We start from the raw sequence: 11,616 nt of genomic DNA on the forward strand, positions 1-11,616 counted from the left end.
CAGCGCACCGGCCGGGGAGGTCCCCGCTTCCTGTGACCCACCGTAAAAAGCTGGCCCAAGCAGCAGCCTGAGCCAAGCCAAAGGGGCACACAGTTCCACGTCTGAGGCCAGCAGCTTTTGGCAGCTGTTCTGCCCCCAGGAAAGCTGCCCAGGAGCCGGCAAAGTGGGTGCTTTACAATCCCACAGTTCATGAAGACAAACCCACCATACCCCAAGTTCACTTTCTTCACACTGCCGCTCACCTGGTGCGACTCGTTTCACTAGGCCAGCCTTTACTCCACACCCCACACACATTCCCCACGTCCTCCCTGCAGCCACCCACGGCAGCACGGAGACAGCACACACACCAGCAGCCAGCAGTGAGGGTGCCGGGGCAGTCAGTGTGAACTCCCAGCCAGGCCTGAGCGCTGGCTGAATCCTGGCGGCCCCGAGGGCCTGAGCCACCACCAAACCCAAACCAAGCCTTCCGCCGCCGACTCGCAGCCACTGGGACACAGGACGGAGCACAGAGTACAACTGCCCCCACGGGTTCCGAAGCCACAAGCCTGTACCAGAGTAGCTGGCTCATCTTCCTGGTGAAGCAGCTGGGGGTTTGAATCCGTGGCCTTGTGGTGAGCAGCCTAATGCTTAAGTCGCGGTGCCACTGGGGCCCCTCCATCATGAGTTGGGCAGGATCTATTTGGAGAGCTGCTAGCCAGCTCCAGAGGCTTGTGAGTATGGAGTGACCAGGTCCTTCTCTTGGTGGGACGTGGACAGAGGGCTGCCGGGGGAGGCGCTTGCCACCAGAGGAGGAACAGCATGGTGCCGATGACACAGCAGCCACAGGGCAGGCGTGGAGGGCACCTCACAGTCCCAGAGAGAAAGCCACACTTCAAGGCAAATGAGGAGACTGGGCCAACAGCTGGGTCTAGGCTGGGGTCAGAATCCACAATGGACTGGCCCTGGTGGCGTAGTAGTGACAGTTGGGCTGCTAAACCCAAGGTCAGCAGCTCAAAACCACCAGCCGCTCTGCAGGAGAAAGACGAGGGTCTCTACTCCCGGAGAGAGCTGCAGTCTCGTAAACCCACAGGGGCAGTTCTACCCTGTCCTACAGGCTCACGAGGAGTCGGGATCCATGCGGCGGCAGTGAGCATGGTTGGGGTTTGGAGTAACAAATGAACCCTGAGAATGAGAAGCCGCGCCGCCCCAGGTGAGCTGTGAGCCAGCACGTACCTGGGCCACGTCATCACAGAGAGGGCTGTTGAAGAAGGACAGGATGACGTGGAGAATCCCCTGCCTGGCGTACAGCTCGTAGCAGTGCCTGTCTCGAATTCCCTGCCGCAGGAGGCCAAGCACCCACTCCTGCTCCGTTTTTTGCTGTAACCCAAGCAGACAGGACAGGGTTACCTGCTTTCCAGTGTTGACATGGGTTCCAGCGTGGCCCCATTTCTGATGGCTGGCTGCCATCAGGCCACTGTGCCTCCTGGGTCCCTCCGTGCGTCATAGTGAAACTGTGCACCGTAAGGTGTTCAATGGCACAGCCTTTGGAAGCAGATCGCCAAGTCTTTCTTCCGTGGGGGCTTAGGGTGGACTCAACCATCCAACATTAGTCTTGGTTGGTAGTTGAGACGGTTAATTATTTGCATCACTGGGGGGTGTGGGAAACTCCTCTATTTCTGATTTTGTTATAAAAAAATCCTCAATCTCACCTTTGGTGCAATTTTTTCTGTTAGGAATAGAGGACCAGGTCAAGGTCCAACACTGAGCTGAGCTGTATTAAGCCAAGGCAGGTGTTCCAGATAAGCCTATTTCATTGCTAGTGATGGAACACACACACACACACACACACACACACACACACACACACAAATGACATCAACCTTAGAACTTGGAAGTAGATGCGCCAAAGTCTGAGAATCTCCCTACAACTGAGAGGCTTCCATGAAAAGCATGTCACGTCTATGGGCAAGGCTGAGAGCTCGCTGGCAGGACCTGGCCTGTGCCTGATGTGCCAGGGCAGCACTGCCCCCCACAAACAGCGTCTGGCCCGCGCTCTCGAGGCCTGCCAGGCGGTGAGGGCTGTACAAGCAGTACCTCGACGTCGGAGCTGTAGAAGAACTGGTAGAAGGCGGGGACTTTGTTCATATTCAGGTCTTGATGGGATAGCAGGAACTTGCTGATCTTCAGGTACATGTGCTCCTCTGTGGACAAAGCACCAGTCAGACAGACGGGCATCCGCCAGGTTGGCAGGTGTGCAGAAACCCACAAATCCCGGTCCCTGTGGGGTCTGCACACCCATGCCCAGGGGATTCGTACTTGAGAACTGGAATACAGCTATACGCCGTAATTGGATCCTGCACTTGTGTGTGTACGAGTGCGCATCCCCTCTCTGAGGGGCCGTCTGACTGCAGAGATTCAGTCAGCAGTGGGTGCAGAGTGGCCTTGGCTCTGAGCCACCCACTGAGAGATGCCGCCACAGCAGAGGCTGCACAGGCACACACTGGGGCACCACGTGCTATGACCCAGCACAGCAAATGCAAGCAGGCTGGTGTGGGCAGACACACGCCCCCTCGGCGTCCTCCAGCACCCCGCACCCCCAGCCCGGGGGTCTGCTGTGGGACAGAGCCATGCCCAGTGGCAAGGGCAGGAGGGCGGGGCTGAGACCCAGAGCACCATGGTCTCAAGTCTCCAGCTTTTCCCAGCCCAGGTGTGTTTGAGTCTGCAGACAGTGACATGATTCCCTTTCCTCCCAAATTTCCAAGATGAAGGGAAACCTTTTAAAGAAACTGGCCTGGGAAGACGGTGGAAATCAGGATCTGAATTCTAATCACAACCCGACTGCACTCTAACTGTGGGACCCGGGAGTAACTCCTGGACTCGGGGCGGGGGGACGACTCAGTTGGAGAAGTGTTTTCCCCAGAGGTTTTCAGGTGATTTCTCACCTGAAAAATCGCCAATCTACATGGAAAGAGCCCTGTGGTCCCTGGGGCCCCGACTTTCTGTGCCCCTCCTTATTAATCAAAAGATGGCGTCATGGTGCCGGCTGCCAGAGGGCACTCCACTCCTCAACTCACAGCCAGCTGCTGTCCAGCGGGCCGGTGAGGCCACACCAGCTTGCAGACACCTCTTCAGCATGGAGCAGCGGCGGCGGGTGATAACAGAGGTGGCCGTGGTGATGGTGGCGGCGGCAGCTAACACTGACAGGTGTCCCTGGGGACAGGCTCCTGCCAGGACTATAAGCAATTCTTTTTTGGGGGATGGGGTGGGGGTGTCGGCACCATCAACCCTGTTTCGTGAGGAAACGGAGGACAGAGATGTGTCCACCCTGCGTCGCCCAGCTGACAAGGGGCAGAGCCTGCACAGACAGACAGCAGCCTGGCCCGGGTCCTGGGTTAGAGACCTCAGGCAGTTGGGATCAGACTGGATTTTCACTCCAATGCTATTTGTTGATTGTCTACGAGGAGAGATCCCTGAGTGTCTGCAGGGGTTCCAGGACCCCTATGGCCTTGCTCCTGCTACAGCCCCTCCTAAGAATGGTGGAGGATTTGCATACAGCCTCCGGTGGCCGACTTAGAAGGCTCCTCCCTTACCGACAGGACCTCACACGGAGAACATTCTCATTGCACCTTAAGATTTGAGGAACTGTTCTCGCCACCTCAGTTGCTTTTTCCTTCCCCATAGATCTTTGATCTGCAGTTAGATGCATCTGCAGATGTGGAACCAGGGGAGGCAGAGGATGTACTGTATATCCATCCCCGCCCCGCCCCCCCCCCCACCCTGACCATACACGCACCGTGTTCCGCTCTGCGCCTTCCACGAAGTCCTGGATTCCACCCACCCGTCCGCTCCATGAGCGAGTCTGCCCGGCCCCTCTAGCGCCATATCCTCTGCTGCTGGCCAGCTGGCTGGCTCCCCATCTCTGACCTTGGACACACCCCATTTCTCAGGCGCTCGTAATTCCCCCTGGAGGGCACACTTCCTCAGCGCCCATGTCCCACACGCAGCACTGCCGGCAGCGGTACCTGGCTTCAGGATCTGCAGGGCCGCCTTGGCGATGAAGAGCGTCAGGGAGAACGTGAGGCGCATGTTCTGTGAGCGGATCCCATTCCGGACGACATCCAACAGGTAGAGGAGCTGGAGACGGGGAGACACAGGGGACTGCTTCCAGACACCTGTGGTCGGCCTTGTCCTGTGCACGATGTGGCCCTGCTCGCACCCCAGGGACGGCCCTGCATGGCCGCCGCTGCCCCAAACTCACCTTCCTTCAGGAGGCAGGCGTGCACCCAGGGCAGGGGGCACCCTGCGCCAGGCCGAGGAGCCAACCTGCCCAGGGGCCTCCACCCCCACAGGCCTGGATGTCTGAGCTCAGTGTGTCTTACTGCATATCCACCCCCCTCTCCCACTCCATGCAGCAGCTCAGACCAAAGAAATGCCCAACCAGGATCACCTTTTGCTATCTACCCACCACATGGGAAGAAACCTTTCTGCTTCACCCCTGAAAGGGAACAGACCTGTTCTTCATCCGGGGTCTCCAGTGTCTGCAGACCCCATGGGGAGCCAGCGCTCTGAGCCCAGCAGGCCCCCCCATGCAGCCCGGCAGCATGTCCCTCTCTCACCTACCTACCTGAGCCTGCTCTCGGAACCGTGCCCCCTCCAGCTGCGAGTAGTAGGCTGCCAGCACATAGTAGGCCGCAGCCCGCATCTTGGGGTCGTAGCTGCTGAGGGCCGCGATGGTTAGACCCAGAGAATTCGAGTCCAAAAATTTTCGGCAATCCACCACAAATTCTAGAGGCAGTAAAACATAGGCATATTAGTTACACACACACACACACACACACACACACACACACACACACACACACACTCCCGTGGTGCTTGAACAATGTGGAGAATTAAATTGCTCTCCTTGTTTCACCAGTGATCACCCAACCTGATCCAAGAGCACGTCTTTCTCCAGCTCACCCTAACTTCTGACTTGATGGCAGTGGGTTTGGGTTTTTTTTCCACCTATACAAAAAACACTTGTGAATAGAACACATATGAGATAAAAAGAACTGCCTAAATGTTCACTATACTCTCACTAGAAATCGCCAGTCCTCGGCTGGCTGGAATGTTTCAGCAATCACTGCCACCCTCTACGACACATGGACTTTCCCTATGTCCATGAAGAGACCAGACGTCGTGTTAACGGTCCTCTCTGCCACTCTGTAGAGGGCTTGGCTTTGTAAGACTTACAGGAAAGAGCAGTCCTTAGGATGCTGAAAATATAATAGGGCACTTAAAAATAGTTATAAATGCCATTTACTTTGTTTTCGGGACCCCTAAATAGAAGCTTGGCCTTCTGACAGCAGACCTTCAGATCAAAATGGCAAAAGCGCGAGCCATGAAGGACAATAAAAACTGCCCGCTCTAGTGGGGTGCAGGGGCTGTGTGGGTGTGCTGCTGAGCACCCAGAAACTGTCCTCCAGCTTCCCCGAGGTGGGCGGGCGGACGGACGGCAGGCCGAGGCTCGGCACAGGAGCGGGTCTGTAACGCCTGTGCCCTCCACAGCTCATCCGCTGACGAGGCCCAGGTGGGCCTCCGGGGCTGGCTGCTCTGCGTCACACGCGAATGGGAGCTGAAGATCTTGGCCCAGCTGTGCCGAGGACAAGACCTCGCTGTGGAAAAGGCACTTGTCACTGCCATCCCTAACAACCTTGGCTGTCCCGCTATCTCGGCCAAGGACTCGCTGCAGGGAAAGTGTAAGGTTAAGGAAACAGGTGCCCATTCTCAGTCAAGGCTAGAAGTGGAGCCATTGAGAAGGCAGTTTCTCTGAAGACTGATTCAACGCACACACACAAGCTGTGGCCACCTCAACTGACCTCACGGTCGGCAGGCACAAACAGAGCAAATGTCTGATTTAGGATTCCAAAAAGTCTAGCACTACCGAGACAGGGTTACCGTGCAGCAAACAAGAGCACACGGTGGGACTTCAGTCACCAGGCAGCATGCGGAATCGCAGGAATAGGGCGTAGGCTGCATGCAGCCTGATACACAGAATGCACAGGGCATACCAGACCTACATTTGCCCTTTTGATTTACACTCCTGGTCAGTGGCAGTCCGGGGTTCTGACTAAGACAAGGTTCCTGGAACTGCTGGTTGTGTCCTGTTCCTTCATCTGAGGGGCAGTCCCACCCAAACTTAAGCCATACCAGAGACTCTGAGGAAGTATCCAAAAAAGCCATGCATCCATACACGTTTACTGAAAATATGGATCATGGTTACTTACCCTCCAGGGCAAAAGCAGGAGGGAAAAGAATCACAGTGCATGTTTAGGAAAATAAAGTAACATGTAACATGCCTCCTGACCTAATTCAAGTGTAATGAATCTAGCCCACACTGCCCAGGATGCTCTGCAGTCTTGGTGTTTACCACTTGGGACGAAAATACTTCCTTGTCCAGATCTCGTTCTGGATCACACAGAGCAGAATTCTAATATTTGAAAAGATATTTCATAATTCTTCAATGTTAGCTATTTCCTTATCCACTTCTGTACTTAAGTTCTTGGGGTTTTTTTTCCCCTTCCTACTTCCCTGTGAGTAATTCTCGTGTAAACCGTCTATTAGCTGTCACACATCCTATTCGGGACGGGGCCAGCACGCTCTGTCGGCTCGGCCACCAGGCGGGTAAGCAGGAACACTGGCGCTAGGTCGCGCTGGGAAACTCAGGTGGCAGACAGAGCACGGTGCTGGCATGTTTCCCGGTGTCAAGCAGCACCAGTGCGCTCACCGCTTCCCTTTTTAGAGGCTTTCTCTGCCTTGACCCCCAACAACAAAAGCCCGTAACACGGTCAAGATTTTACGAAGAGCATTCTCTTCAGATTTTACGGGTTTCCTACTAAATATTTTAGAAGGCTTTCCTTTCTGCCTCCTAAAACTTCTCCTGAGGAAAGAAAAGCAGACTAAATGGATTTGTGAATATTCACTAAAAATTACACAATGGCAAGCAAACAGTATTCTTAGACTGTGGAAATCCTACTTTCATGTCTGAAGAGAAACAGATGCTGTCAGGGGGGGGGGGCGGGGGGGTGTCTGAAGAGCATCCTGGTCCGCACAGCATTCGATGAGCCTCACTTAATATGCTGCTTGAGGCTCTCATCAGGGCAACTAAGATATGGGCTTGCCATTACTCTATCTGCCATTTGCAGGAAATGTCCCTTGCTGCCTGGCAAAGAAAACCTAGGCTTGATAACAGCATACAGTGTCAATCAAGATGAGAGCTGGAGCCAACACTAAAGACTGAGAGAAAAATATGAACATCCAGCTCGGAAAAATTGAAAATCAGCAAGAATATACAACTCAGAATGCTTTCAACCACATAAACCTACAGATCACTCAATATAAGCAAAAAATTTTCAAGTGTCTACAGAATTTTTGTTGTTCTTTCTCCCCTACCCAGTCATCTACCAAAACTCCCACTCTCAGGGAGTGTTGGTATTAAAAATATTAAAATATACCCTAATCCAAGAAAAAGCCAGGCTCAGCAGGCTCTGACTCATTCTCAAGGATAAAATCTCTCATTTTGTTATTATTTAACCATCACATAGTTCAACTTCATAGGCTGTCTTGTAAAACATCAAGAACAAGGCCATGTTCAGGTTTTAAAATTGTAAACATTTTGAAAAATCAAAGCATATTCAAACCATTATCTGTTATTTTACCAAAAGCCACTGGAAAGAACAGGTGAGCTTCACTGTCTCAAGAATTAACTGCCTCTTGATAAGAAACTGACCCTCATGCAGTCTCTGTGCTTGCGCTTGAACTGTGGACAGCAGGAACACGCGCCCACCACGGGAAGGCTGTGCTTACCTGGCCTCGTCAACTCGCTGAAGAGATGAAGCAGAAAGCAGGGGTCATAAAGGTCACTGAGGTCCACCATGCTCTGATCTTTAAATATTGATTCCTGTGCATCCTGAAATAGGCCCAGACACACAGAAATGCCGTAATCAACAGCGTAAATACAGTACCACACCAATGCTTACCCACTACTTCTACAATCTGTAGTATTTCAAATATTCAGAAGAGTATGAAAATGCGTTCTCTACGTAAAGGAACACAGCAGGCACTGGTACACACAAGGACGTGTCTGGGATTTGCTGTGAAGTATCTGGGGAGAGTAGACTCTGGGAAATACACGTGGCCAGTGCTGATCATGTTGAGACCCGGTGATGACCATATGAAGGGCTAGTCCTCGACCACGGCTGGAATTGTACACCGGAAGTTAAAGCTGCATCAAGAAAAGCAATGCCTGTGTTGAATGGCGTGATTAAGCAGAGGGTGCAATTGGAACCCTTTGGGGAAAACCCCACCCACTGCCATCGAGTCGATTCCAACTCATAGTGACGCCCCTGGAGAAGAGAGCAGAACTGCTTGCTGGGGTCTCAAGACTGTAAACCTTCATGGGAGCAGACAACCTCATCATTCTGTGGGTTTGAACCATCGACCTTGAAGGGAGCAGCCCAATGCTTTACCCCTAGCGCTACCAGGGCTTCTTTGAAGTAAAAAGAAGCAGATTCCACTCTCCACCCTGACCGTTCTGCCCTTGGCCTGAGGAGGCACGAATAGCACGTGCTGTACCTCAGGGGGCAGCAGCTTCCGGTTCTGGGGAAAATGAAGGATGGTCTTCATCATCCGGTCCCGATCCAGCAGGCGGAGGATGTCCCCGACACTCGGCTGCTGCCACAGCGACTTGCCCAGGCTCCGGCAGGTCTTGTGATGCTCCACAGCTGCTGGGCCCCACAACAGCACCCTAGAGCCAGAGGGGAAAGCTGACGGTCACGGGAACAGAACTGATGACCACGGCAATGGGCCGGACTTCTGAAGTCACAAGCAGACACCTGGGGCTGGCTCTATCCCTCCCCACACGAGCTGGGGGGCCCGGGGGTGACAGCCTCAGTGATAACGGCAGACACCCATACCTCCAAGAGGCATGTGCTGTGCCATGCGTGAATCTAAGCCCTCTGCATAGAGAGGAAGGCCTTGAGGTAGCCACTCTCGTCTCTATTACAGAACTGGGCTGGGAAGTGGCAGGGCTGAGATCCAAGCTCAGGAAGTCTGGCTCTGAAGTCATGCTAGGCCACAACTGCAGGGCCCGGACTGCTCCATGATCCTGCAGGCCACCACATGGACATGTGGCCAGGACAAAAGAGGCCTGCCTGGGATGCCAAGATGCTGCAACTTCCACCACCCATGCCACCCCACCCCAACTGCGGCCGCCCACAGAACACCCCTCGCAGGCCGCCCTCCTGTTTCTTCCTTTATGCCCTCAGCCATCATCCCCTCCCACTGCTGCCAGATGTCGTCTCAAGGCCTAGCCCGGGGAGGGCTCTGTTCCGCCTGAAATATCTGCCAGTTCTCTGCGTGCTGCCATTCTCAGGCTCTGCGCAGGGGGATGCTCTGCCCTGGTACTCGGGGCCTTGAACCACCATGGCTGGCTTTCTACTTGTTTCCTACACTCACCCTCTGACCCTTCCCTGAAGGGTCCCGACTCTCCCACCTCCAAGCCGCCCTGCATGCTGCACCTGCCACCGGTGCCCTGGGCTCCTTGGCCACACTCCCCTCCAACTCCTCCCCGTCCTTCTCCCTCATGCCCCCCCCACAACCGCCCTCCCCCCACACACACCCCCCCCACCCCACCCCCAGAAGCAGCCTTGTGCTGGAACAGCCCATTCACCCATACAGCTGAATGAGACTCCAATCCAAAGAGTGAAGTTTGTGTGAGATGCATAACCCTGAAAGGCGGAGGGGGGAAAGGGAAAGGGGATGGGGGAACGGGGACGGGGAGGGAAGGAGTTGTCTGGTTCCTCTCAATCACCCCCACAGTGCTGAGCACAGCGCCTTGTAAACAGGTAGTGCTCAACAAACACCTATTGAATGAACATTTTCTAAATACAGGCTTGTCCATACAAGTAGACAACAGTTATAGTTAAAGCAGTGAATGATCATTTAGAGCAGTGCTTCTCAACCTTCCTAATGCCGCAACCCTTTAAGACAATTCCTCATGTTGTGGGGACCCCCAACCATAACATTATGTTCATTGCTACTTCATAACTGTCATTTTGATACTGTTATGAATCGAGCGACCCCTGTGAAAGGGTCTTTCTATACTCAAAGGGGTTGCGACCCACAGGCTGAGAACTGCTGCTTTAGAGGGTGTTGACGATGGCTTCCAGGAGACAGACAGCTGACTGCTCACAGGCGAGGGACCCATCTACGGAGCGCCACTGAGCTGGCAGCACACTCCCCTAGCGCAGCCTGCCTCTTCCCTGAGGGTACCAGAGGGCCCTCACTTCAAGCTGAGGAGACATGCTGTGCTGCTCTGACTCTTGGCCCAGTGGGCCCCACTCCCTCACTGTCTCCTGGGAGCTGAAGCTAGTCACCTCGCAGCTGACTGGGTTTACACAGACCAGCCACGGGACCTTTCATCGCTGAGCTGGAGGGTGCTCACCTGCAGCAATGGATAGTTAGACAGCTCTGAAGATGTCTTTGTTTTTCACCTGTTTTTTTGGAGGGGGATTTCTGAGCGAATACAGATTGTATCCTACAAACACAACTTTGAAAAATACCTTGCAATGGGAATAGTTGTTTCTCCCCTAGAGGCATCCTAAGTGGCTTTTCTCGGCCCAGTGAGCTCGCTTCCTATGTAACACATAAAACCCTTCCTTTGTATTTACACTGGGCCTGATGGCATTAGGGTGCCGATCTGAAAGACCAGCCTGGGCAGCCAGAGGACAATCCAAAAATGCTTTCCACAAGGTGCTCATTCGATCAAGCCTCCTTTAACCCTGTCACCCAGAGAGAGGGGACAGTTTCAGATCTGGGGCAGTGCCCTCAGAAAAGGGCATCAGCCCCAACTCTTTGGAGTCCAGGGTGCAGCCTGGGAGAACCCAGGGGAGAGCAAGCCAAGGAGAAAGACAGACTGCCTCACAAGCAAGGTGAGGAAGGAGAATTCAATAACTAATGTTCAGTCAGCATGCCTCATTGGTCTCCCCCAAGCCCGCAGCTCACAAGTTATTGCCATCTAAAGCCAAGTAAAAATTAGAGGGTCTCAGAAAAGTCACAATGAAACAGACCCACCAGCCTGGAGTGAATCTGGGGCACACCTGGACACATGCATGCCCATCAGGCCACCCGGGCCACGGCGGTCCCTGTCACCAGGGGCAGCCTACACAGCAGCCGGTGTGTGAGCTGGGAGATTTCCTGCCGACCCGGAACCAAAGAGGAAGAAGAGACCATTTCAAGTGCGGCTTACTGCAGGGTGTCCGCCAGGCTCCGGACCGGTGCTCACCTGAAGCTGACGAGGCTCAGGTCGTTCTTTTCATACGCCCGGAGGAGAAGTAAAAGCTTCTGGTCTGGGAGGCAATCGCAGGCGTTCAGGAGTTGGGTCCTTTATACATTCCCACATGGTCTTCACACACAGTTCACAACCCCACACTCACACGCTCCCAGGGGTACACACCCGCACTCACACGCTCCCAGGGGTACACACCGCACTCACACGCTCCCAGGGATACACACCCGCACTCACACGCTCCCAGGGGTACACACCCGCACTCACACGCTCCCAGGGGTACACACCCGCACTCACACGCTCCCAGG

At 54.2% G+C, this 11,616-nt stretch overlaps 1 protein-coding gene across 1 annotated transcript in view; it reads right to left on the reverse strand.

Moving 5' to 3' along the window:
• Positions 1-11,616, reverse strand: part of URB1 (URB1 ribosome biogenesis homolog) — a 74,594-nt gene that overhangs the window by 5,645 nt on the left and 57,333 nt on the right. The window contains exons 28-34 of the mRNA XM_030888661.2: positions 11,306-11,369; positions 8,596-8,767; positions 7,828-7,930; positions 4,604-4,764; positions 4,002-4,113; positions 2,074-2,180; positions 1,213-1,356 (exon numbers count right to left, since the gene is read on the reverse strand). Coding sequence (XP_030744521.1) covers positions 1,213-1,356; positions 2,074-2,180; positions 4,002-4,113; positions 4,604-4,764; positions 7,828-7,930; positions 8,596-8,767; positions 11,306-11,369 — 863 coding nt within the window. The remainder of the gene's footprint in view (positions 1-1,212; positions 1,357-2,073; positions 2,181-4,001; positions 4,114-4,603; positions 4,765-7,827; positions 7,931-8,595; positions 8,768-11,305; positions 11,370-11,616) is intronic.

The sequence above is a fragment of the Echinops telfairi genome, unplaced genomic scaffold, assembly GCF_000313985.2.
Source record: "Echinops telfairi isolate 266 unplaced genomic scaffold, ASM31398v2 ScPeMD7_7469;HRSCAF=8507_0, whole genome shotgun sequence".
In the NCBI taxonomy this organism is placed as follows: domain Eukaryota; kingdom Metazoa; phylum Chordata; class Mammalia; order Afrosoricida; family Tenrecidae; genus Echinops; species Echinops telfairi.